The sequence below is a fragment of the Maylandia zebra genome, linkage group LG7 (assembly GCF_041146795.1).
Source record: "Maylandia zebra isolate NMK-2024a linkage group LG7, Mzebra_GT3a, whole genome shotgun sequence".
Taxonomy (NCBI): domain Eukaryota; kingdom Metazoa; phylum Chordata; class Actinopteri; order Cichliformes; family Cichlidae; genus Maylandia; species Maylandia zebra.
In genome coordinates, this window is record NC_135173.1 from 18000695 (window position 1) to 18028289 (window position 27595).

General features: G+C 41.1%; 2 protein-coding genes across 4 annotated transcripts in view; both read right to left on the reverse strand.

Moving 5' to 3' along the window:
• The window catches only part of LOC101476386 (CUGBP Elav-like family member 2), a 29662-nt gene extending 17350 nt beyond the window's left edge, over positions 1–12312 (reverse strand). For 2 of the 3 annotated variants that reach the window (XM_024803113.2, XM_004567779.6), the window contains exon 1: positions 12130–12312. In XM_024803113.2, coding sequence (XP_024658881.1) covers positions 12130–12242 — 113 coding nt within the window. In that variant the 5' untranslated portion in view covers positions 12243–12312. Of the gene's footprint in view, positions 1–9552; positions 9894–12129 lie in introns of those variants that run through there. The other variant, XM_024803114.2, reaches the window with a different exon arrangement.
• Positions 12313–16567: 4255 nt separating this feature from the next.
• Positions 16568–25542, reverse strand: taf3 (TAF3 RNA polymerase II, TATA box binding protein (TBP)-associated facto). The gene is made up of 7 exons (XM_012923696.5): positions 25170–25542; positions 24572–24814; positions 22316–24150; positions 22131–22213; positions 21027–21300; positions 18802–18908; positions 16568–17460 (listed from the first exon to the last, which is right to left on the reverse strand). Exons 1-7 carry the CDS (start codon positions 25333–25335, stop codon positions 17346–17348), a joined length of 2823 nt encoding a protein of 940 aa, XP_012779150.1. The 5' UTR covers positions 25336–25542; the 3' UTR covers positions 16568–17345.
• Positions 25543–27595: the final 2053 nt, after the last annotated feature.

Below are 27595 nucleotides of genomic sequence, written 5' to 3' on the forward strand. Positions count from 1 at the left end.
AAAGTAATGTAATCAGTTGTATAACAAATTACTCTCGGGAGTAATTAAGTAATGTACTGCATTACTTTTAAGAAAAGTGTTCTGTGTAATATGTGTAACAATGACGTTTTTGAGTAAAGACTCCAACACTGATTACAAAGAGGAAATACCTCTTTGAACATTTGACCCACATCATGTAATTAAGTTGCATGAATGTAATTTCTTTATTGCTGCTTAAGCAACAGTTTTCACTCTCAAAACTAAGCCAAAGAGAACCTGATGACAATCGATAAGGAATCTAATTAGTGATATCGATAGTGGAATTGCTAAATTCTTATCAATTCCCATCCCTACAATAAATATCTAATGCAAATTTTAGAGTGGCACAGAAAGGGCCTGAGCAAATGATCAGCTTCAATGAGTTATTCTTCCAGCAAAAAGGCAATGTCACAATAGTGCCAGTAGTTCAGGCAGATTTAAACAGCCATAATGCTGCTTTCTTCTAGAGGCTGAAGTTTAGAAAGTCACTAAGGTCATTTAATTTAGAAGCACGTGACAGGATATTCTTGGCGCCAACTGTTAGATGGTGCATATACACCATGTATGTATATCTGTTTATAGTTTTTTTTTCTTTTTTTTTTTTAAAAGAAAAAGAAAAAAGTTACACCATCTCTTTTATTTTTTTAACATTCACCTAAACATACTGAGACAAAACCAAGATTTAATAAATAGGTTACACTGTGTTTTTAGTATTATAAATAAAAAAAAAAAATAAAAGTGTGTATTGCATTTTCAGAATTCCTACCAAAAAGTCAAATGATTTTGCAGTGTGACCGTTTAAACACGCGTTTACTCAAGTGCAAGCTGAAACAATATATCATTTACAAATTATTGCCAGCTTCCTCTGGGGAAAGCTTTGGGGACAGAGAATCAATACCCACCAGTGTACCTGTGACTACAGCATCTTTGTCTCACTCTCACACAGAATCAAACACACAAACTGTTCCTGACAGGGGTAGAGGCGCTGGAAATTATGAATGAGGGTGAAGTAACAGCCCTTCACAGGAAAAGAAATAACTTGCAACAGGTTAAGACTTCCAACGCACACTACAGATATGTAATATTTCAAACAAAGGGGGGGGGGGGGGGGACAACACGGACAACACCGTGGTACTAATCTCACAAAAAAGTATATGAATGTTTGCACATTTAAAATAACTATTTTGCACACAAACCTCTGAACACGAGTCATCCATCTCTTGCAAAATGAACCCAGCCGTTCAGCAGAAACACCAAACTCCTTGAGGGACTTAAATGACATGCTAACAAATCACACTTCTGCTCGTGTTCCTCCCGAAATCCAACTCCACACCTCCAAATTAGCCCTTGCCCCTTCCCTCTGAAGGCTTTCAATACATTTGAATGATGACAAACAATTTTCCCAGAGGGAAAAAAAACAAACAAACAAAAAAACAAAAAAAAACAAAAGGAACTACTGTGAAACAAAAACCTCTTCTCCAAAAGAGGGGATAGTGGCCCCTCCCACTAGCATGTAACAGCTACTCAAAAACAGCACCGCAAAGCTCTAAACTTCCAAGAATCGGTGGTTAGCAGGCCGAGATTTTGCAGTGCATCTCCTCCTCAGGCGCTTTGGCGATGGTACAGAGAGTAACCTACAGCTTCTTTGCCACAGCAGGGGAACAATCACATATTGTTCCCCCATGCCGGAGAACACTATTCACCGTTCCTCTGCGGCACAATGGACCAAGTCATACAGACGCACTGGAACACGTCGAAGGCTACGTCTGCTAAGGCCACAGTACTGGTGTGTGACACCATTTGTCCATTTCTGCCAGTGGCATTCCGACGCCATTTTGCCATAGGCACTTTGCTCAGATCTCACAGCACAGAGAAAACCTCACTTGAAAATACTGGATTTGTGTCAGAATTGAAAAACATGAAGGCTGCATATGACACCGTCTCCTTTACATTCATTAAACTCTCAAAGCCACTGCAGCTGTGCATAGCTCTTCCGCTATGCGACTGTGAGAATACATTCTTCAGGCATGATTCTGCTGCATTTTTAGTATACACATTAGGACATTATTCAAGGAAGTAAAATTCAAGTAAACAAAATCTATTATGAAACTGTCTGCTTCAAGATGATGTTGCATCATACAGCATAACCGAGCTGACAACTGTACAGTCACCTATGAATATTACAAAGGTGACTGCTGCGAACTAAGTATTTACATTTGCACGTATAAACCAGTTTAAAGTGATGTCATATGCTGCAGAGCTGTTTTGCAAAACAAAAACCTGTTGGTATAAAACCCAAATAAACATGTAGCTGATATCCATTCACCGTGGGTCCAATAAGGTCAGAAGAACTGGGGCATTAAGTAAAGACATACCACTGTTGGCATTTTTTTCCTAAATGTTTTTTTTTAAAAACAAATACATATTCAAATTTCATCAACTTTACTGTAGTGGGAGCAACACCAGAAAAATCAAGACATTCAGACAGACTTTGTAACTTTAATTACTGCTATCGGTATGACAGGCACAGCAACATTGTTTATACCATGCTAATTAAGGTTGCTTGATTATGGCAAAAATTAAAATCATGATTATTTAACACAATTATGCTATCAGAAAAAAAATAGCATTTTTTCCATTTAAATAGTCATTCAGACAATTTGGGCCCTGGGAGCAGCAAAAAGTGGGGCACTTGAAGACCAAACAAGACCATACTTGTTAAACCGAATGTGACAATAGGCATTTTAATCCCAATTACCTTGTTTTAATACTGACTGAAAGCCAAACAAAACAGTAACTGGAGTTAAAATTTGATTCATCGGGCAGCTACAGCGTCAAAAATAAAAACGCTTTTAAATGTAGATTTTACAAGGATGTGCCATTTTACAACTTACAAATGGTAAATAGCTCTGAATTTGTCAGAGCACCCAGAAGAAGATCATCTATCTTAAGCTGCTCTTTAACCATGTTGTGGACAGAGACAGGTGCAGACACAGATGAGTGGTTATTCCTGTTATACTCCTTTGAAGTCCACAAGAAATATGGATGAAGGGTAAACGCAAAGTTGATGCAATGCCACGTACAAAGAGCAAGAGCCACGCGCTCACCTTATGATGACAAAATCTACAGCAAACACCATTATCTACAGCATATCTACATAAGCAGCTGTGTTTTCCCACTTATTGATCACATCATCCAGCCTGCTTTAGATTACAGAGTGTCAACCTGAACACTGACCACCCCAAGATCAAAAGTTTCTCAGGCTCATTGTACATTTTGATTTGTGTGAATTGCCAAAACTCAAGTTTTTTCAAAGCTACTGCAATTTGGGTGGTGCAGCTGTCAGCCTGCTGCAAAGCTTTTGACAGTTTTGAAGATTTTGGCAAATTAAACAACTTGTTTAACATGCACTGTTGCCACACAGTTTTAAAACAAGTTGGTTGTTGATAGAAGGGAAAAAAAACAACAACATTTTTTCCCACTTCTGATTGTGTTGCACAGCTTTAGATTGTGAAAACGGGAAACAATCTTTGTTTGCCGTCTCAAGGTTGCAGCTCAAGTGTAAATTGCACCTATGACGCCATCATCTTTGCTGTTATCTGTGTGTTTGTTGAGACAAGCAGAGGCTGAGCTGAATTTCACTAAAATTTATCAAGTTCAAAACATGCAATATAAGACAACGTTGTGGGTGTTGTTGACTTTGTCATGTAGTGATCCCAAGCCTCAGCAGGTGGACCACCTCAGGTATGTTGTGTGGAAAAATTTAATCAAACTGGGACAAGACTAAATTCAAAGTCCTTCACTGTATATATTCATTTTATTTAATTTACCAAGTACAAAGTTTTATTTTTCTTCTCAGAGTCAAGTTTCTATTTTGATGCCTTTTCAGACATGGTTTCGGTTTTTGGCTGTAACTATAATAAGCTAGTTATGTCAGACACTTAAACATTGTATTAAACTATTAGACCTACACAAAATGTCGATACTTTACTCCAAGTGTACCGGTTAAAATAAATACTGCAATTGATTCTGTCAGTACCGCCCAGCTCCGCTCCCAGCACCACCTGCCAGAGTATTCCCAGACGGCAGTGATGAAGTCTTTTGCTGAGCTTCCACAAACAGCCCTGTGTTGTGGCAGCTCGTCGCGCTCCAAGACACCCTGCAGCAGCTGACGAGCCATCCAGAGCCACGGCAGTTGCATGCCCACTGCTGCGCCACCCATAAAAACAGGTGATTTATCTAGACCATGTGTCTGTCCTGTTGGTGAGCTCTGACCGCGCAAGTATGCCAGCGACACCTTTTCCTGTGCCCATAATAGAAGGCCAGCCAATTTGCCTGGTTATACTCGTGGTTGTGGACATTACTCATTCCGAAACCCTCAGGAGGGTCACAGCAACACCAAATGTCACATGATGTAGAGTTTTTTCCCCCCACCATTGCTGATGGAAACCAATCTCACTGCCTGCTATTATCAATCATTAAAAATAAATACCAGCTAGCATTTTATCATTACTAGAAAATCACTAACGTGGTACATTCAATGTCAAACTATCACAATGTTGCTTTAATAAAAATATTGATCAAGTCTTACTAAAGACATGTTACAAATTGCCATGAGTCTCTTCCCGTTTAAATGACAGACCAAACTCATTTCATCACCTGGTAATCAGCAGCATGCCACTTTATTTTATCCCCAATAAAGTATTAAAGTCAAGGTTCACACAAAGAACATGCTGCTTCAAAGAAAAGAGAGAAATCAGTCGACTGAAACAGCTGTTTGCTAGTAATACCCTTAAAGAAAAAAAAAATCGTGAGCCGTTTTTTCCTTTTAGGAAACCAGTGGCCTTATAAGCTGATTCAATGAGACACAGAATGCCTCTAATGCCTCAGTAATATCTCTGACAGCTGTCAAGTAGAACAAAGTCTCTCTCTCTCTCAACTCCATTTATTTTCCCTAACACTAGAAAAAAAAAAAAAAAAAAAAAAAAAAAAAAAAAAAGGGGCAGAATATTCTTTGATAGCTTCAATAAAGTATAATGAGCCTGGGGGAAAAAAAATAAAAACTCCTGACAGCTTGAAGATGCAACTTAAAAGACTGGCCACAGACAACAGGATTTACAGAATAACTGTTGTTATCAAAAATCAATACAACTCCTTGTTTTTGGTCCCAAACAAACAAAAAATTGTTTTACAACTTCAAGGCAGAAACAGGAGAACTGTGTGTCATTTGATTTCCATACCAAGTGGCTGACCTAATCAGCACACTGTGGTTCTGATGAGAAAATTATTGAAATCTTTTTTTTCCTCCTGGCATTAACTCCAATTCAGCTCAAAATGGCCTAATTTCATTGTTGCATTTGCCCTGATGAAGACGGACGTGTTCAATCAGCCTCTGAGTGGGCTGCGTGTTAACAGACGGCCAGCATCTGATGACAAGGCCCGCCCCATTAGCTACATAATCACACCAAGAGTCCCCAGCGGTTATAGATGGCGATGCTAAAGTAAAGCTTGCATGAACAGTCAAAACGAGCAACTACAAACTCTCCTCAGTTAGTGTCAGACAGAGCATCAGCAATTAGTCTAAAGTGAAGAGACCAACAGCCAACTAAATGCAGCAATCAAGCACAATCAATTTGCCTGAATGTGGTGACTTACTCTGACATTCATTACACTAACCTGTAACAGAAAACAGAACAGCTTTGATTGAGATAAAACTCGTTTTAATTATCCAACCTGTTCTTTTTTTTAAAAATTATCATCATCATCAAAATAGAGCATAGAAGGTCGAACACAAATGCACTGCTACTACTGATGTTCCTGCTTACGTGGGATGGGGAATTACCCGTTCAGGGTTCTTCCTTGTTCAAAATGGGCCTCTGAGGAGGAGCATGTAAGCTCAACCGTTCCACATATAGATAAGGCATTGTTACCTTTGCTGGGACAAGACTATCTTCCTGTTATTTCTAGCTATCTGATAAACAGTTACCAAAAGCCCATAACTGAAATGTGTGTACATCAAAAGCACACATGTCAGATTAGTTACAGAATATAGTCACATCAATTTCAGTGGTTAGATCAGGTCACTGACAGTCCGAGTACAACTGCTCATTTTTTAAATTAAAATACTGCTAAAGCTTGGGAGAAAGGTGCCAGCGTTTGTCAGGGCTGTCCCGAGATGTCGGAACATGTCTGAAATAACAGATATTTGCCTTGGTACCAGAAATGCTAGTCTGCTTAACTCAGCTTTAGCTTATTTATGTACAAACTAGCCAGACGTCTTTTTGTCCCACACTTTAATAAGTCCTCCTTTTGGTTTTAAGAAATTTAGTCAGTGTGATAAGATAAGATAACCTTTATTAGTCCCACACGTGGGAAATTTGTTTTGTCACAGCAGGAAGTGGACAGTGCAAAAGTTATGAAGCAAAAATTAGAATACAATAAGAATAAATACAGTACACACAACTGTACAGAATAGAATAAAATACTATATACAGTAGAATAAAATATACAATAAGATAAAAATAGAATACAAATGCTATATAAAAATACAACGATGCCAGAAAAGATTATTGCACTTAGTGTTATTGCAATAATTGCGATATTTTCCACCAAAAATAGTTCCACACTAAAAGCTGATCAGATAAATCCATTATTTTTCAATGCTTTACTTTTTCTTTTTTTTAAGAAATAACTGGAGCAACTACTGTACCATTGTGGCCCATACCTTGGTTTGGGGATGGGTGAATACGGCTTTTTTGTGTGTTCTCATGAACTAAAAAACAAAAACAAACCCACACACGCCATTAATGTAAACATTTCCACTTCAGTAATTGTGGAAATGATCTTGAAAAAAAAAAAAAAAAATCACAGCTTTCACTAGTATGGTTTAACTAATATTAATACCACTATCGTTGTACAATATTGCAGCCGTGTTTCCGTTTCAGTCTCAGTTTCACCCCTACAGGCTCCAATGGAGAGTTTGCAGAAAATACTGCACATTGAAGAAACAATACTTTAAAACAAGGCTTCCAATTATGCACAAAATTCAAACTTGCACTGTGATCACTGATAGATCAATCATTAGCTTATAATTTATCTAAAGCACAGATACTCAATGCTATGCAAAAGATGAGGGTTGTACCAAATGAGGGTTGTAATTCTCAAATGCCTTTAATCTAATCCATTACTCTAACTAATCCCATAGTTTTCTGCTTAAACAGACCTCTTACCTCTTTGTTAATCACTTCAGAGCCAACTACTGATAGAGTCATGGACATAGTGGGTGACTGTGGTCTTATGCAACTCACTCTGTGCCTCAACATCTTTTGTTTGCAAAGCTTGCAGAAGAATTTGCTCAACCTTCGATCACACCACCCCACAGTGGAGATAGAGGATCTCACTGAGTGTTTTGTGGCTCCAGGACAGACAGGCTTGCAGTTACTGTCATGCTAAGGCAAGCAGCAACAGCAGCAGTAGCAAAAAAAAAAAAGAAAAAAAAAAGGAAAAAGTAACAATCCAGATCAGAGTGGTCCTTCTTTTGGCCTTTAACATCTGGCTACAAGGGCATTCATCCACCAGCACCCTGACAGCAAGGAGAGTGAACAATTGGCCCGAGCAGCCATCCAACTCAGCGCCAAGATCCGAGACTTCACACAGATCAACAACTCCCTGACCGCAACAAAAAGGGATCACTGTGACACTTAGCTAACTGACATAGCACTATGGCAGTGTCGGCTGCCAAAGGATCATGCTTAAGCCCCGAAAGCCATTCTCGCTGTCAACAATTAGACAAAAATCAGTCAAGATGCAGTCAACATAGTCACAAAAGACAAACCAAAAGAAGAAGAAAAAAAAAAAAAGGGCTGAACTGGTTATTTCTTATCATATCCCTGGTCATTTTCCTTTGGCACAAGCCCAGAATGGATGGAGGGAAATTTATTTAGTGGGGGAAAACCCCTTACAATATTCACACATTATTTTACACAAGAAAACAGGATATCAAAAAGGTGGAACTACAACGATCACGGTCACATAAATGGCCATTGATCCTCAGTATATCAGTTTAGTTTATATAACACACAAAGCCACAAATGTAAATATTTGCAGTTTACTGGCACGTTTAAAAAGTTTCTAAAAGCTTAAAAGGCCACTTAATATGAAGCGTTTTACAACCCAATCAGCAAATCATTTAGAAATAGTGCAACATTTTAGACTAGAAGCAAAAATATTTTCTTGTTTAATCTTTTTAATTTATAGTTTGCTCTAGAGCAAAAAACAAAAAGCACAACAAGCAAAGGATAACGTGATTAAAACATTTAAAGAATCCTTGTTCAGCTGTTGAGTTTCCTCATTTGTGAGACCATGCAATAACAGCCATTTTGTTGCAAACTACAGAGAGCATTGCTGGAATTGCAAACATTTAAATGTTAAACAGTGTCGTAAAGCAGGCGGTGATTTTGGAAATGTTTTTGTCAAACAGGATTAGCTGACTTTGTGTCGATACTACCTTCGGGGTGGGGAGTTATATATGGACCTCTGTACTTTATAAATACCTTTCCTCCCACTTGTTTACATGCCCCGTCACAAGATTTCCATTAATGGCTCAATAATGTAGCAAACCACGTGTTTTCTATCGTTAAGTCAGCACTCTATAACCAACATGGACGGGAGGAGGGGGGTACAAATGCATGTGAGCTGCAGCTAACCATGTTAGCAGGCTCGGCTGCTAGCAAGAGACACAGGGAGGGACCGGGAGTAAGTGTGCCGTATCCTGCCTGCAAACAGGCTCACGCACGCTGCTGGACTTTAGAAACTGAAGTCACATTAGTAACGGCTTGGCAACGACATATAGTGTTATGGAACTTTAAAGCAACTTCTCACACTTCGTCTGCTAAAAGCGCTTGTTTTCAAAGCCCGACAATTGATCGTCTAAACATCCACCGTTTGTTTCGATCGACCGCACTTCAAATGAGAATTTGATCAGCTGTAACGAAGTAACCCGAAGTCAGAGCAAAAACAAACAACCAAAAAATATGTCTGTGCCATTAATGCAACGTAAAGGGCACAAAATGGGCATCATGTTTATTTATTTGCATATTTTTTTAAAGCTACGTGGTTTCTTTTTCTGGACTGATACTGAACGTGATCTCCGGAAGCACATGTCACTTGACTATTGTAGCGCGCCCAAGCGTCGGGTACCGCTGTTAGCAAACTGCGTTTCCACTCAAAGTGACGAGATAAGAGATTAGCAGCAGGGCCACACTTTACTTAACTACAATTTATTGTGGTCACATGCCTGTATTACCCAAGTTAAGCTAGCAACTTAAACTCCAGGTGAGCGTATCCTCACCGCTTGCGTGATTAGCAACGTTAGCATCCCAGTTTGCTCGTTTAGCTAGCGTTAGCTAACTCAACTAGCCCTCAACTGTTTTGTTCGCCTCGCCTGCTTAAAAAAAATAAAAATGCCAGTCTGTGTTTACGATGTTGAAGAGGCGAGGCGAGAACTCGGCACATGTCTTTAGCTGATTTACTTACATTGTGTCGCTCGAAGTCATTAACCGACTTTCGGTGAGAGGGAGGAAATCCAGGTTGTACGCCGAAGTCATGCTCCAAAAAAAAAAAAAAGAACAACACACACAGCGTCTAAACAACGAAAAGCGACGTCCACTCAACTCCTGTGAGACGGCGAGAAGACGAAGCAGAGCAGGTGCTGGGAGGGGGCGTCTTCTTTAAAACTGCAGAGAGGGAGGGAGGGAGATATATAGAGAGAGCGCGAGGGCACCGGTATCCGCCTTATTCCTTCCTTCTTGTTTCTCTCTCTCTCTCGCTGTCTCCGAGCGAAATAAATTCAGGCGAGCCGCCGTCAACACTGCACACCGAGCTGCAGCAAAGCAGAGGCGTGGCCTCGTCAACAAAAGTCCGAAAGACACGCTGCGTGTTGCTCAACAATCTAAATACCCCTATCTAAATGACTGCAATGTCCCTTTAGAGACCACACGTGGTGCCCTATTGAGAGTTTACTAACCTGTTTTCTAGCTGCTCTAGCATCGCCATTGCATTCCAATAATGACCCACATTCTGCAACCCTTTTACAAAAAACAAAAAAACGTATTAATCAGATCATGTCGAGCCTTATTGTGAAATGACTCTATCTGAGAATGAATCAGTGATCTAATAATCACAATTGGTGAGCGATTTAAAATGTTTAAATATAGTATCCAGGCTATTACTATCAATCACACTAATGCCACTCCTGTTTCCATATCTTCCCAGCACTCTAAATTAGGCAACCGGGCCTTTTGTTTTTATTGGATTACTTAAATAAATAAGATTATTTCCAGGTTGTTTATTACCTTGCACTGCAGATCGGTCCATAAATCAATTCCCAGTCAAAAAGTTAGATGGGTAAAAATGTAGCTGTTCTTGTCTGCCTTCATCCATTCTTCCCTTCAGGGTCATAGGTCATATTCCCCCTTTGTGCTGGACTGTTATCTCCTAGAAGGTGGGGAGAGGGGGGAGGGGGAGCCTATCTTCCTTTGTTGTGCCGGACTTACAAGGTGAGGCCTCTACACGTGGAGGGAAAGGTAAACGGGCCGGGGGGGGGGGGGGGGGAGGTGGACTGTTGTCAAGTGCTGTTTGAGAGACGAGTTGGGGGGCTAGCCTAATTATCAAACCACTCATTACTGCTTCAGCAGCTGCACAGTCCTAAAATATTCTTCATAGTGAGCATTAAGAAACATCCTATTTATGAAATCCTACTTAATCCCTGTATCCATAGCAATTTCAAGGCAACCTGGCACCAGTGTCGGGTCTGCTCTATTAAACAGTGCCTGAAAGAGGCTTGTGTGCATAATGTGATAATGCAAACTCTTTTTCCATAAGTGCGGACGAGCCCACTGTGCAACATGCATCACCTTTAGCTTAAGGGGCTGATATCAAAAGGTACGCTAAACCTCTCTGAAGATTCGGGTTTCATTAAGACGGAGGCATCTGCAGCATCCAACACATTTCAGCTGTGTTGGTATGTACTATTTGTTTTTTCTAAAAAGATGTTTAATAGATTGGATTTTACATGCCTAGTGTCATGTCTAGTTGCTGGCACCTTCTAATACTAGACTGTCTTTCTTAATCTCAGATGATTACTACTCTAATCCTATCATAATCCTCCACATGTGCCATCCTTTTGTTGTTTACATCAAATGTTTTCTCCCTCATGCAGTGGGAGCTGAAGAGCCCACTCACCCAGCATTTAAATGTGCACCTTTTCGTGATTAAAAAAAAAAAGTACAAGGTGTAAAAATAGGCCAGCTTCAACTAAAAACAAAAAAGAGGCCACATCGTGTGTTTTTAAGCAGGACGCCTTTAACTTGAAAGTGCACTTATTCTTAGCTCTGCCTTTCATGAAATCATTTGTCGAATGGCCGACCAGCTGAAGTGCTCTCAAAATGGAGAGAGTGAACTTCATCTTATCTTTCCTTTGCAGAGGAAATCAACTGTTTCAGGATGTACTAAATAAATATAGCGCTGCCTTATCAGTGTAAAGTTCCACTGAATGTATGCAAATGCACATGTAAATGTTTCCTTTTCTTGCATTTAAAGATAATTGATATCTTCAGTTGTGTTTGACTGGCTCAGCACAGTGAGGCCTGGGCAGCTTTCAGCAGACATCCAGTCACTCGTACTGCTCTTCTTCAGTGGGCCGTGCAGTTCGAAGACAAACACCTACATCACTGACACCTCCACCTTTTTTTTAAACATTTATATTTCATGCAAATCTACAATTCCTTGAGGAAGTTTGAAAAAATAAAGAAGGGAGGTACATTTTTATTCAATTTTAGTGATACATCTTTCTTGGGAAGTTGAGGAGACATAAACTATAAAATGCGTTCAATTTAAACATGGCTTCTAGATTCCTGTTTAAAAAGAAAACCATATAGGCGCACCAGAGGAACACTACCCTGCCCACAGGCACACTCTCACAGCATGGGAGAACGACTCAGCTGGAAACAATACATCCTATGACAATATCCAGCCCAGACAAAGAGGCAGTCCAAATACGGGCTGCTCCACAAAAGCTAGCCCAAATTTGAATGAGGGGCCAACCCAACGTACCTCATAGGCAGGTCCTCATTCCTGACTGAGATCCCGGCCGCAGAGGGGGGACAGCGCATGCTGTTGGCATACAGACTCTGCACCAGGGCCAGCTCAGAAGAGTGTTCCAACATCGGTGCTCTGGAAAAATCCACCCGGTGTAACGGACACTTTCTTCTCTTTCCCTCTTTCCTCGGTGTGTCTCTCTCCCTTTCTGTGTCTCCCGCCCACTCTTTCTCCTTGGTTTAGTGCAGCAGAGCGGTGCCCACCCCCTTCGCTGGCTGTGGTGGCTGAAATAATCCTCTCTGACAGCTCATCGTGCGCTAATGCATTGTGCTGCCTGCGGCAGCGCAGTTTGCAGGCTGTAAAGCTGTGTCCACAGCACTCTTCGACTAATTGACACCCATATTAGGGAAACTTCAGAAAATTGGACATGGATGATTTATTCCCATTGTCACACTAGAGGAAATTAGATGAAACATCAACACAGTTGACACAGAATTTCATTCTGTTCCAGTCCTGATTTTGTAGCATGTTTTTTCCCCTTCTTTTTTTGGATTTTGCCATGTAGTTCAGTCAGTGAACTGCTCTAAATAAAAGCCTAAACAAGGCCAACTGGTTGATCAAGCCTAGCATCCTACACCTGCGCCCACCACAACTCATTTTATCAATAAATGCTCTGTCTGAGCACCTGCAGATACTAGAGATAAACAGTATAACCACTCTCCAGGCAGTGAGAGCATGTGCATATCACACTATGCATGAGTTGTCTGGTTACCGACCTGTTTGTGACAGCGAGAGCGCTTTCTATGACAGCCTGACATCATTACTATAATTGAGTAGATAGAGATAAAGATAGGCTGCCAGAATATAAGCAAACACTTAAGTAAGTGTGGGTACTTGTGAAATAAGGACAGATGACATTACTCCCCTTATTGTCCACTCCAGGTACTGGAGTGTACCTCCAGTACCTGGAGTGTTTGAAGTTCACTGAGCAGCCCAAAACTGTGGTCCTACTGTGTTTTAGATTATAACGCAAACACCGATGCACAAATGACATGTGCCGGTATGTAATTCTACAAAACAAAGGTTCTCCACAGTCGATTTAAAAACCAGAAACCCCAACCATGAGAATTAAGAGCATGTTGAAAAGACCCAGCAGCTTTTTATCAAAAGTGTGTAGTTTTATCATTTGCATGGCACAAAGTTCACTCCACTCTGCTGGGAGCCATCTAGATAGGAAAATGAAGAAGTCAAGGCAGCTTTTTTTTTAAGCTCCTGCACACATTCTCTCGTACTCTCTCAGCCAATGTTTGTGCTGCCATGGACCAATCAGGTGAAATATCTGAAACTAATTTACTGCAATATTCTTTTCACCAAAACCCAGGAGGAACTCAATCTAGGTCTTCCCCTCCCGTAGGTGTTGTGTCCCGCTTGGGTAATATGACATTAAGTAGGAAAGTCATCTGAAACAGGGTCATGCCAGTGTGTGCTGATATCACAGTCGAGTACAGCAGCATGAACGGGCTCTCTGCTTCTTCTGATCGTGGCACGAAATCCTCTTCATCTCAGCCCCGCTCCTTCTGCTGAATATTTTAAACACTTGTGCTGAAATCCAGGCCTTTATGATGCCATGCTGCTTAGCGTGACTAGTCAGAGCCGCCGAGCACGAGGATAACTGAAAGATTTTCTTGCTGCTCTGCTATGAACACCTACAGTAAGCGTACAGTACGATAACGCCTGCGTGCTAATCGCTGACAACTGAAAAGAGGTGACAGAGGTGTAGTAATATGGCATGGGAATGATATATGAAACAAGGAGTATTGCTCTGAAAGGGAGCGTTATTGGGTTTCAGTGCATTTTGCGGCTGAAAAACAAAATGCATTCATGCCTGACATGTACTAAGTTGAATAACAGCACATGGTGAAAGCACTGCAGGTGGCCTGAACAGTGAAAGCAACCTCAACTTTCATTTTTTTTTCTTCTTCTTTTGCCACTTTTGGCCTCCCTCGGGACCATTTGCACAGACAAATTCTGTCTGTGTTTTTGCAGGTTAAAACTGAAACTGTCACAGCTCGGTGAACACTGCTCGAGTGCAAACACCACACGCTGGCAGCATGACTTTAAAGTCACACTTGACACTCAAATTTTCAAACGGTTACAAGCGGGCACAGCTTCTCCCCCCCCCCCCCCCCCCCCTCCCCCGGCATCATAACTTGTTTGTTACCTATTCACCACGGTTAAAAATTTTAATAACTAATAATAAGAAATAGAGATTTAGGCCTTTTTTTAATAGCAAAATTCTGTGTTTGCAGGCACTGGGCAATAAAATTTATGATCCAACAGATGCTAGCAACAGGCACTGACAGCAAGAGACCTGACACCATCTTGATGAGGGAAAGAGACACCCAAAACCTGAGTGGAGTTGACGTTTTAGCACCAACAGGCTGAAGGCAGACACTGTTAATGAAATTCCTATTCATATACAGTCTGATCTTTTGATTTTTCCATCTCAACAATCACTTTTTATTTTTTTTTCAGTTTGACTACTTTGATTTTACAGATTTAGCACACATCAGTTCTCCTCCCACAATGACCTGCATGACTGGACGCGCCTGGTGTGATTAAAAACGCCATACCACATTGAAATGTCAGCTTATTTTGCATGGACAGAAGTAATTTTACTTCCCTTTTCTTCTGTCACGCATCATTTTTTCCACTTCCTCTTTCATTCTATGTTATCGGAAGATGTTGAGTAGATTTCCAAATTTGGGAGTAAACAAGAAAGAGAAAGGAGTGGATAAGTAGGAGGAAATATTCGCACGTTTAAAGGTGAATGAGTCAGGTTTGCTTTCTATGTCCACAAAACATCAAGGATTTAAAGATTTATACGCTGTTTGAGTACAGTGTACAAAGCTTCATTTGCAGGAATAATTTGCAGGAATGAGCAATCTGCAGATGGGTACATTTTGGTCATAAAGGGATGGATATGGTCAGCAACAGTTGTCAGGTAAGCATTTAAACAATGTTCAGTGGGAACTAAGGAGTGATGGGTGTACTAAAAAAACATCCCCCTCTCTATTACACCACCATCAGCCTCAACCATTGATACAAGGTGGGATGGATCCATAGTTTCATGTTTGCAGCAGAAGTTGAGAGTCATCAGACTAGATGACCAATGCTCATGGTCTGTGTGAATTGTAGCCTCAGTTTCCTGTTTTTAGCTGACAGGAGTGGGACCCAATGTGGTCTTGTGCTGCTGTAGATCACGTGCTTCAAGTTTTTACTTGTTGTGTGTTCAGAGATGCTCTTCTAATGTGTGTAGCACTTTCTTCTTCACTTAAATTAGGACTGAACTGAAATATTCAGTCTATGAATCAATCGCAGATGCTAAACAGAAATACTGGGGTATCCACCTCAAAAACACAGCCTTCATTAGCCAACTGCCAGCACAATGCTGAATAAATTTTTTTTAAAACTCACTGAACTCAGACCTCAGAATTTCTCTACGCCCTTTCAAAGGTTTTCATATACTATTACTTTTCTGTAAAATATGACCTGTGCACCAAAATGCCAAGGACAGCACTGGTATTGCTTGTTCCCAGAAATATATGATGCAGAAGCACATTACAGCAGATACGTATGAAGATGTTTCACATCTCAGTATATAAAGTCATTGATGACTGGTAATCCGCTTCTGCTACATATGTTTCCTCCTCCTTCAGAGGCTTCATTGCAACGTTTAATTTCAAAGAATGGAAAAAGTGACACAAGACAAGCAGAGCCCACGTTCTAAAATTACCATCCAATGATAATTCTGCAAAGGATGTTTTACTACCTGCCCCCCCCCTACAGAAACCCACCTTAATAGCTTCTGAATGGCTGTAAATGTTACTGTCATTTATAGGGTGTCTTACAAGGGACAGTGCTTTTAGAGACGATTTCCTTTCAAGGCATGTTTGAGAAGATCCCAAATGCATTACCTAAGAGAGCAGTTATAGCTTTTTTACATTTATGATGTGGTGGAACACGGTTTGCACGAGGCTGTCTCGTCGTCCACGCCTTATGAGCAGGGCGCCGGTTTCTGTGCACGAAGATTGACACCGTGTGGTCATTCGAGGAAAGGCAGCAAGTCTACAAATATCCCCATTTGTAGCAGACAAACTGATCCACACAAAATCGCTCAGGTGACCTTCAGTGTTCAGTGTAACGGTAACAGTAACACAGCTGCAAGGGAGGATCCTGGATTAGTGAATTAACACGGACAAAATTCAACATACGAAACTGGGTTTGATAAAATATTTCCAATCTATTTCTTATAAAGCCAATGCAAAAAAAACAACCCCAAAACAATTGAAAGCGTGCACTCGTCGAACAAAAAAAAAAAAAAAATCAAGGATGCATGGATGGGTTGGACAGGTGAGTTGGGTAAAGTTTTGATGGTAATGAGATTGACATGTTAAAGTCTGTGAGTACACAGACCATTCATCTTTAATATTCAAATCTCAGTGAAATTAATTACATTACAAGCACAGCTACAGTATAACTCCAGGACTACTCCATATGAAGGGAAAGGGGGGGGGGAAATAAAAATACAAACTTTAAATTTAAAAAAAATGTACAGAAATTACAGAAAAATCAGTAGATTTAAAAAGCAATATCTGAAAATGGATTTTTGAGTCAATAATCCTAAGAACAAAATGCACTTGGCTTGGAAGTTGGTATTTACACATTTATACATGCCTGATGCAATCATTTATATACATGACATTTCAGTGATACTGCAGAAAATTGGAAGAAAGGCTTGACACAAAGGTCATGCCATTTCTTGGCAACATGAGGGAAAACAGAAAAAAAGACAACAGCTGTTCTTCTTTCTTCCACTTTGTTGAGAAATTTTAACTCTGATTTGACAGAAACTGCCATGGTCTCCTTACACAGACAAGATCTCCAAGATTGGACAACCAAAAGCAACAAATAAACAATTTATAGGCAAAAAAAAGGGGGGGACCACATGAGAACTAAGGCTGATTATGTGCTGGTTGAATCCTTTTTTTTTTTATCCTCTTACCAACTCACAATGAATCGTGGCTGACATCTTTAAAAAAATCCTCAGAAGTTTGCATCAGCCATAATTTTAGCTTTCTTTAGCTTTTTTTTTAAATTTTACAGCAGTGCCATGAGTGTTCATTGATGGCTTTAGTCCAAAACAGTCCAAAATGTGCTTTTGCATAGTCTCAATGCGGTTTGTGTTTCCTTTTCTTGTGTTTTTTATCTTTCTTCTTGCTGGAACATTTAACGCAGAACCACTGCTGGTCCTCAGGGGGCGCTGTGACGACCCCAACACAAAGCCTAAGGACATTACAGAAGAAGAGAGTTGAGGTTAGTGAGGAAATGGTGAGAATGCAGTCATATTCCTATGAGGCTTTAGCCCCATTTGGTTAGAAGACATTATGTTTGACACTGATGTCAAATTAAAAGGAACACACATATTGTTTATTTAGGCCTCATCCTGTCAGGTTTCTGGCATTTAATAAATTCAACCACCTACAGACTTCCCAAGGAGATGTGAGGGGATGCCATTCATTACTGGAAATCAGGTCATTCAGTCATTGTTGTACTTTTTGATAATAAAAGATGCATTTAAATTACAAAAAAAAATCAGCAGCTCACTGACAAACATATTCAGACTGATTATGTGTTTCATATGTCTGAAAAAAATTGATCTCGAATTATCAGTTGACATGAAAGATACAGTGCTTCTGTTATTTTGTATGATTATAAATGTACCGTTAGCATTTAGCACAATTTCCTGGATTTTCACAAATCAAAAACAGATGATACAAACACAGAAACAACTTTCCCCCTACTGTAATGTGGACCCAGGCCCATTAATTACATACGCATTCAACTACCTATTCAACTACTCATTAGCACAAATTTCTAATCGGCCAATCAGGTAGCTGCGACTCATTGCATTAAGGCATGTAGACATTGATGACCTGCTGAAGTTCAAATGGAGCACCCGAATGCTGATTTTAGTGGCTTTGAATGTGGCGTGTTTTTTGGTGACTGATGAGCTGGTCTGAGTATTTCAGAAAATGTAGATCTACTGGGATTTTCCTACACAAGCAGGATAACGTGTCATGTCACAAAGCTCAAATCATCTCAAACTGGTTTCTTGAATATGACAGTGAGTTCACTGTACTCAAATGACCTCCACAGACACCAGATCTAAATCTAATAGAGCACCGTTGGGATGTGGTGGGGAGATAAATCTGTTGGGAGACAAATCTGAGGCAACTGTGTTATGCTATCGTGTCAACATGGATCATAACCTCTGAGGAATGTTAGCAGCAGGACGAATGATTCAACAGCAGCAACAACTTTTTCTGTTTTTTACGATCCCAAACACACTATGTCTCAGTCATACAAATACCTTTAATCAGCTGCTGTAAATCATACACAGTATTTGACAGATTTTTAATGGGGCTGTGCTGATATTTTTTTATCAAAAGGTCCCATTACAGACGCCCAGAAACCACATTTCCCCAGATTAACCAAAGTGACAAGAGTGAATTACATATAAATGCATTAAAAATGCAAATAAGAACCCAGAAGTGGAAGAGCAGATTAAGAATTAGTACAAGCACCCATCCTTGTCATGAAAATACAGGGTTGTAAAGCTCTTACCAGTGATACCAGTCGTCACAGCCATCACATCCTATCATGGGACTGCCATCATCAGGTTTGTTACATCCAGGGCAAATCCAGATCTGGTTTCCCCACTCATCTCGAATCTTGATTGTTACACACAGGAGAAAACTTTAGTGACATGTCAAAGGCAATCAAATGAAAAAAAAATATAGTTATGACACAAACAGATAATGAAAAAAATCCCCCCAAAACGCTGAATAACCCAACAGTCTGTTTTATCTTGAGTGTAACTACCTTTGCCAAGGAGGATGTGTGTCTGGTTAGTGGGGTTCATCAAAAAGACAGATTCATGAAAACAACAGACGGTGCTTAGGTAACATTAGAAGAGCTTTTAGAGCTTGTGGAGTCCATAAAATATTTTTAAAGCCCTCTTTAATATTTCAAGATCAAACTGAAAAAACAAAAACCAAAACAGGAGCAACATCTTTATACTCTTAACCCTTGTATGGTGTTCGGGTCTGTGAGACCCGTTTTCACTTTTTTTCAAAAGAAAAATGAAACAATTAATTATTTTTTCAACCTGAAATTCATTGGCTTTGGCTTATTTTCTGTGAAGAACATAAATCCGAACTAATTTTCAGTGACCTCATACTGTACCTCCCCCCACGCATTTACATTACATACAAGGTGTTCGGGTCCACTGGACCCAGGTCTAATAAAAGTGTTGAAAGTGAAGGTCCTGTGTTCCCACACTCTGTCTTCCTCCTTTCTGGTGCTGCTGATAGTGTTTTCTTCCCCTCCTGCTCCCGCACAAAGTTGCAACATTGTTGTCTGCTCTTACATTCCCACACATTTTACCCTCTTTCTTGAGGGATCCAAATTTTATTTTCTCATTCCCTGTCCCTCCTGCTAATTAGGGGCATAATACTATAAATAAGACTTTGCCAGTGTGGTTCTTTATCACAACTGATCAAGATGGCAAAAGATTATCTGCTGCGAGGGCCATCCAATTGATTTTGGAAGAGAGAGGGGCTTCGGATGATGATGTTGACAAAGAGGTTTCAGAATATTTCACATTTCTGAAAATTCAGAGTCTGACAGTGACTTTGAAGAAGAGGATGAGGTTGAGCACCATTTAGTAACAAAACGAAGACGAGTACCCCATCTGCAGCCAGCTCCAGGACCAGAACAAGCCCACCAGTCAGCAAGTGAAGAAATATGGATGTCAATAACTGGTGAAATTGGATGGTCTTCTTGCCCAAGAAATGCAGAGCTGTTACTGTGATAAGCCAGGGCCAACACGGCTGACAGTTACTCATGTGCAGGACATCAAGTCTTCATTTGAGCTTTTCATCCCAGATTCCATCCAGAAAATTATTCTGGATTGCAGTAATCTAGAAGGAAGGTGTGTTTTTGGAGAGAGGTGGAAGGAGATGGACCAAATTCATCTAAGAACCCCAAAGGCCTACTTTGGGGTTCTTATCCTTGCAGGAGTTTTCAGGTCCAAAGGAGAATCGACAGAATCCCTGTGGGATGCAGAAACCGGCACGAACCTTTCCGTGCATCAGTGTCTCTGGAAAACTTCCACAAAATTTCCAGGATTATCCGTTTTGATAACCGAGATGACAGACCAGCTCGACGGCAGAGAGACAAGCTAGCTGCCATCAGGACAGTGTGGGATAAGTGTGTGCACCACCTCCCCCTGTTTTACAACCCTGGGCCTAATGTCACCATTGATGAGCAGCTGATCCCATTTAGTTGTGAAACATATTGCTTCACGTGTAAATGTGTTGTGTCTTTCCACTCACTCCACTTGATTATAACTGATTTTTTTATAACATTTTATAGAAAAACAAAAAACGAGAAGCACATTAATTCATAAATATGATCTAACAAAGGTAAAGGGAAAAAAATTAACCATGTTTGCTGTTCATATGGTTTGTAATTGGGATGAAGTGAACATCTGTTGAGTAATTTAACATAAAATTGTTTGATAGTGTTAATTTCAAAAGCCAAAACTCTAGCGGGTCCACCAGACCCATGAACACTGGCTGAGTAACAAAAATATGAACACCACACAAGGGTTAAGAAACTTTCATGAGCTGGATCCAGGGATTCAATTCATATATAGATTTTGCAGCCTGATATTCAGGTATGTAATTTCAGACTGTTCTTGTTAATGTGCATGTCATGGACACTAAACAAAGACTGGTGAAGCTAAAGCTCTTAAATGCACAAATATTTTTATCCTGGGCACTTACCACGTAAGTACTGACGGTCTCAGTTACCACGCTGCGGACCGGTGTTTTGACGGAGGCGGCAGGAGGGAGTATAGGGGGCGGGGAAATTAAAGACGATGATGGGGGTGGAGCAGGTGGAAGGGGCGAGGGAGCTGGCGGAAGCGTGGGTATGACTGGCGGCAGCATTGGTGGTGGCGGCGGTGTCCGAGGGCGATTGCCAGGTCCTGACTTGGTAGCAGGGGTCTTGGGTGCTGGCGTGCTGGGCTCTGAATTTGGAACCACTTTGCTGATGACACTGTTGATAGAGAGTTACAAGTTAGAGATGTCTTCTGTTCATACTGTCTCTTTTTATAAGAGTCTTCTTTAAGGTAGAACTAAATTAATTAACTCAATGTGATCATCAAAGGTAAACAGCTGCAGCTGTGAGCACAGCGGCCCACCCACCCAGCTGATAAAACTTCATCAAACAGAATTTATATAATCAAAAATGAGACAATGGACAAAAAACATGAATAGATCTTTAACAGATACCTTTCAGGCAGTACCAAAAAGCACTGAGGCCAGAAAAAGTAAGATTTCATAGGTCAAGAAGTACAGTCAACACAGGCCTATCCGCGGTTCAGTTTGCACAGATTGTTTTGCGGAAAGTAACTCCCAAATATTCCCAGAGAATTTACCTATTCATGGATTTTTTTCTGTAGAGCGTATTTAAAATATTTCTCATTTATTATTATTATTCAATTATTTTCGTGACTAAATACATTTTTTATGAATGAAAAAGAAAAAAAAAAAAGAGTATATTTCTCTGCATGGGGAAATCTGCATCGCCAGACACGGAAGCGGCTGCGAAATGCCTGAGACCTTCATAAAAGACTCGTTGTAAGATGACTTTGAAATGAAGTGTTTTAGGATGATAGTTTAAGGTATACTTGGTGTTTTAACTAATAAAATTGGCAGTTATAAACGTTTTTAGAAAGGATTTGAAGTATTCATGGATTTCAGCTATTCACGGGCAGTTGTGGACCCTAACCCCCATGAATACCGGCCGTCAACTGTAAAGACTCTTTGTGTGACATAAAAACACATTATCAGAGGTAGCACTAGAAAGCTTTAATCAGTACTTACATTTTGTCTTGACCTGCTCCCACCCTGAGCGTCAGTCTGGGAATGACCGGAGACGGTAAAGGTGCTGGAGTGTCTATTTTGACCTAAAGAGACACAAAGGATAATAGAAATATTTGTGGCGCCAACATACAGAAAAATCAAAAAACAATAAACAAAAGGTATGCTAGACGTAAATACAAACTGACCTTTTCCAGTCGAATTCTCTCCTTCTCTTTCTCTTTTTCCTTTTCTCGTTTCTCCTTTTCCCTCTCCTTTTCCTTCCTCTTATCCTCTTTTTCCCTTTCTTTTTCTTTGGCCTTTTCCCGCTCCTTGTCTTTCTCCTTGTCCTTCTTTTTCTTCTTCTCTTTCTTGTCTTTCTTTTTGTCCTTCTCCTTGGTTTTTAGTTCCTTCTCCTGGAGGATTGGGGCCAAAGGAGGCAGCATTGAGGGCACGCGCAGACAGGTATGCGGGCTAAACAGTGGCGGGACATCACCCAGACCAAAGGGGGATAATGTAGATTGTTTCTGCTTGTCGTCCTTGCTCTTATCTTTCCCCTTGTCCTTCTTATCCTTGTCCTTTTTACTTTTTTCTTTATCCTTCTTTTTGTCTTTATGTTTCTCCTTCTCCTTTTTAGAGCTGTCCCCATCTCTTGACTTCATCTTGATTGAGCCCTCAGCCAGGGGGAAGTCTCGTGGAACAAAAAGTTCCTCGTCCTTTACCCCAAACTCCTTCCAGGGCATCTTCCCATCTTTAGAAAACTCCTTGTTTTTATCCCTGTTCTTGTCCTTATTCTTCTCTTTTAGCTTACTCTTATCTTTTTCCCTGTCTTTATCTTTCGGCTTGTCTTTCTCCTTCTTCTTCATCTTAGTTTTAAGCTCCTTCTTTAGCTTCTTCTTGACATCTACTGATGACACAATCTTATTTTTCTCCTCAAACACCTTGAGGAGTGGTTCAGGGGTAGGTGGTGAAGCCGATCCGGATGACACGTAATCTGCTGCCGGTTGGGGTACAGCGGGGGCAGATGGCCCCCCCTGGTTGGCCTTTCGAATCACCTCGTTGATTGAATCATCCATCGTCCAATTCCCCAGGCCTATGTGTGGCAGAGGGTGAAGTGGTGTTGACGTGTCTTTTAACAAGATGCCGGCACCAATTGGGCCTTTAGGTGTAGACGGCTCCATAATAGTCAGTCTCCTGGGACTGGAGAATCCATTGCTATCCGAATCAGAGCCCGAGGAGAATGCGAATGGATCGGGTTTCCGTTCAGCACATGCTCTAGCTATCACAGCGTCAATCGAATCCTCAATTGCTCTATTATCTGGCTCTAATTTCTTGAAAGGGCCTGCAGTTAGCTCCCTTTCTTCTATGTTCTGACGCAAATGAATATTGTCTTTGCCCATGCTCTCACTCGGTGTGGACAACGGTAACTTTTGCATGACATCTGGTTTGCTCTGAGGTTGGGGGGCTTTAGCTGAGGCCATTTTAGGGCTCTTGGGACTTTTAGGACTCTTTGTCTTGCCTGGAGACTTTTTCTTTTCCTTAGATGGTTTTGGTGAATTTATGGGACTGCCAACCACCGGAACAGGAATAACCCCTTTAGGAGACTTAGTCCTTTGTCTGCCAGGGGAAGACACCTTAGGCTTTCTTGCTGGAGCAGTGAGGGCCTTCTGATCAGAGTGTTTTGGTATTACGGGCTGAGGTCTAAAAGAAGGCAGGGTACCAGATGGCATTTCAGGTGACAGGGGGTCCAGGCTGTCATGAGAAGGTAGAATGCCTGGACTAACACGTTGAGGGTTGAGAGACGTAAGAGGCTCCCTGGGCTCAAGACCCCACTCTGGGCTGAGGCCAGGGTACATCCGAGGCCTCTTGGAGGTAGGCATCATGCCCATAGCTGCATCAGGACTATCCAGGTGCCTCTTTAGTGGATGATTTTCATCGTTGACTGTTTCATCTTCATCTATTTCCTCCTCATCCTCTTCCAGTGCCACCTGCATAGCTTCAGCTGAAGTACCCATATCAGGGGGGACCTCTTCCTCCTCTTCTTCTAGAGTAAAGGAGATAAAAAACAGAACTAAGAACTTTGACAATCACAACATGACATTTACAACATAAACGTGTGATTTTAGTTTGAACTTTTGACTTTAAATATATTTGGGTATTTAAAAAAGTATTTCACTTTGTGTGAATTGATGCATTTACACTTATTTTTAGCAACTTAAAATAAAATTTACAACACAATAAAATGTCTACAAAGTAAAAAGATGATTCGTAAAAGATTATTTTACGAATCTGCTGTGTTACATCACAGTCTAATGTAACAACCCTGCAATAAACTTAATTATAATGCTATATTATTTGCATAGGATTTAGAGAGGACTTGATTCCACTTTGCTATCAACTTTCAGCCTGTGCACACTAAAAAGTAATGGTCATATAGCTAATACTATACAAGTTATTATACTGACCTTCTTGTAAGGAGACCAGAGGTGGCATATACTCTGGAATGTAATCTTTCCTTTCCTCTGCATCTCGAACTCCAGGTTGGGGAAACTGCAGGACATTGTTTTTGCTAACAGGGTAGAGCGGTGTTTGGTGGCTGAAGGGCACAGGCTCTAGGTTGTTGACATAGTCCTCCAGTTCACTCAGACTCACTCCTAGCAGTCTGAAAGCCTGGCTGACATCGTCCAGGACTGGATCTGTTCTTCCATCTGAAATGGATCAAAAATGTTGTCATTAAACCACAGCACTCACTCTGCACACACAAGAAGTGATGCTCAACAGGTTTACAGTCGGCACGCGACGTTATTTTATAGATTATACAGCAGTTAAGTAACCAATACTCGTGAGATCGGCTACTTTTAACACTGAAAACAGATGCAAAGCAGCATAGCCCCAATAATAACAATACAGGGGAAGTCGCTTTGCTGTGTTCCTACTGTACTTTCTGACATATTAACTGCTTGCTAGGGGGCGCCAGCTGCAGAGTCAGTTAACAACAACGTGATCGACTACTTTGAGTTTACAGGCTAAAAAAGTAATAAGAGAACCAAACAAAGCACTTACACAACTCAGAGTATCGATGACAGACCCGAGCCAACTGCTGGATGTACCGATGCAGCACATCGGACAGCAGATCACACGCAGTGAGCTGAACCGCATCCCAGCCCAGAGCCTGGCAGATCTGCGCCACCGAGACACGCAGCAGCGAGCGGGCATAGCTCTCGCACATCTCGCTGACTTTGTTACGATATTAATCCCGGTCAATTCCTCTTGGAAAACATGCTCCCGCTCGTCATGTTTCGCGGAATGCCCCGAAGGGCTTGGGAAAACCCACTACCACGGTTAAATATGGACATCTACTTCAGTAAATATATTGGCGCTTTTGCCAGAGTCGCCATCTTGTTTCCATCGATAGACCCATCCCCGGAATCTAGTCCGCGCATGCGCGCCAGTGAGCCTCCGCCTACACGGCTCTGCGGAGTTCGAGCGGATCGTCGACTGTCTGCACAGGCGCAGGAGCTCTGTGGGTTTTACAGGAAGCTACATTTTACTCAGGCTGGGGCTGGTTACTAGTTTGGCTAGTGAATGTAAACTGGATACCGTAGATGAAACGTGGCTTTAAATTAGAGCCATGACTCAACTAAACTGAGCTATGCGCGTTTTTTGACGCTGCAGGAACATTCACAACTTTGAGGGCACGCCAGCAGTCAGTTTCGCTTTTAGCTTCTCACCGCCGAGTGACCCCGAAGTAACTGTTTCTCACTCCCGGCCCAAGTAAAAAGTAGAATATTTCAAGAAAAATATACCCAGTGTCTGAGAAAAAAATCCAAATTGGCAGGGTGGCTTTTTAAAATTCGTTTTATCAGACTAAAGCTAATTCTAGATGACTCTTAAATTTGGAAAGCTACCGTAAACTTTACCATATGAGTTTGTGTGAGAAATAGAGCGTGGTTTGCCTGCAGGTTTAATTCCCCACACTGGGTGGTGCTGGATTATTAAAAATGATCACCGCCTTGCAGCTGTAGACCTTTATTAACCAGTCGAATTTCACTTCATGTCCATATATTTCCAGACTCGTGTAACAAACTGACAGTCACATCAAAGGAAAGCCAGTGTCAATGTGTCTGGTCACCATGTGCCCACCAGAAAAGCTTCAGTGCACCTCTACAATGATTCTCCTAAGTTACTGGATCCCTTAAGGATCATTCTTGAAAAAAAATCTTTCTTGGTTCTGTGAAAATGGTGCTGTAGTTGGCTGTTTAATCCAAAGTCCCAAATTCTATCATGGGTCTCAAAACTGGTTGTAGATTTGGTGATGGTGAAGCTTATTAGTTGTGGCGAATGTTGGAAATGTCAAATGTGTCTGTGGAGGTTCTCAGTCAATCCAGAAGTCTTGAATGCTGGAAATAAGTCAACTGGACTTCTCTAGCTTCTCAAAGACGTTTCGCCATTTTATTCAAGAAGCTTCTTCTTAACCGTTGGAGAGTCTTCGGTATTTAGCCCTTGACTGTCCTGTCCTGAGAGTCACTTACCTACCTTTGTGAATGGTTATTTGATTGGATTCCAGAAAGTTGATTCTCTTCACCTCGACTTTGTGTTTTCAGAGGGAGAAACGCTTTGTCACTCCTCCAAGGAATGTCTTAAGTCTCAGCTGACTGCAGATTTCCCAAACCTTTTAACATTACATTTGCATAATGACTGAAGCTAGCCCCAGTGATTAATGATGGTTGTGAGGTCAGTTTGATGATCATTCATATGCAAATGGTTATCACCACTGATCAATGGCCTTGAGTACCATTCACAGAGAGTCGGAGAAAGGGTGTAAGATCGTGAAAAATTGTACCTCTGATCTGTTCCTGTAGTCACTCCCTTTTTACATGAATGGCCTGCTTGTCTCCCCACTCAAGACCAGTGTTGCCAGTGTACATCTCAGCCTAGAAAGAGTTGCCACTGATCTATAGGTGTAAAAAGTCCTGGCCTGTTCAGGTAGCTGGTTTGTGTTGTGCCATCTGGTTGTTTGGTTCACTTCACTGTGGCTCTTCACTATGTACACTATATTACTTTGTCTGTTCTGGGGGATCCAATCCTTGACGTGAAGCAACTTTTTTGCCGTAGTACTTTTTGGGGTTTGAATGGCACAGAGACATTGTGTTTAAAGAAAATGTTTCTCATCTGTTCGGATGCTCCTGACATTGGGGATCACTAAAGGTTTTCATTTAAGCAGCAGTTGTCCTTTACTCCTGGATTGCCTGGAGCAAACGACTTCCTTACTTGGGATTTTCTTACCTAGATAGTTGAGCATGCATCTAGACATTGTTTGCTTCATTTCATTGGATAGCTTAAGCTGGGCATACACTGTGCGATTTTTTTCAGTCGCATTATTCAGCTCCTGCTCAGACTGTATGATTGAATTGCAGGGGTTAGAAGTTTGTAGGTCACGATGCATGGTCTCACACTATACGGCCCAATGCTCTGATGTGACCTGAGTG

What these genes read in the sequence shown, in the direction of transcription:
- taf3 (XM_012923696.5), bottom strand. Translation starts at nt 25,335, where the DNA reads ATGTGCGAGAGCTATGCCCGCTCGCTGCTGCGTGTCTCGGTGGCGCAG. An exon ending in AGAGAATTCGACTGGAAAAG is followed by an intron (nt 22,214 to 22,315) that starts GTCAGTTTGTAT and finishes GTGTCTCTTTAG; the next exon opens with GTCAAAATAGACACTCCAGC. An exon ending in AGACCGTCAGTACTTACGTG is followed by an intron (nt 18,909 to 21,026) that starts GTAAGTGCCCAG and finishes GTAACAATCAAG; the next exon opens with ATTCGAGATGAGTGGGGAAA.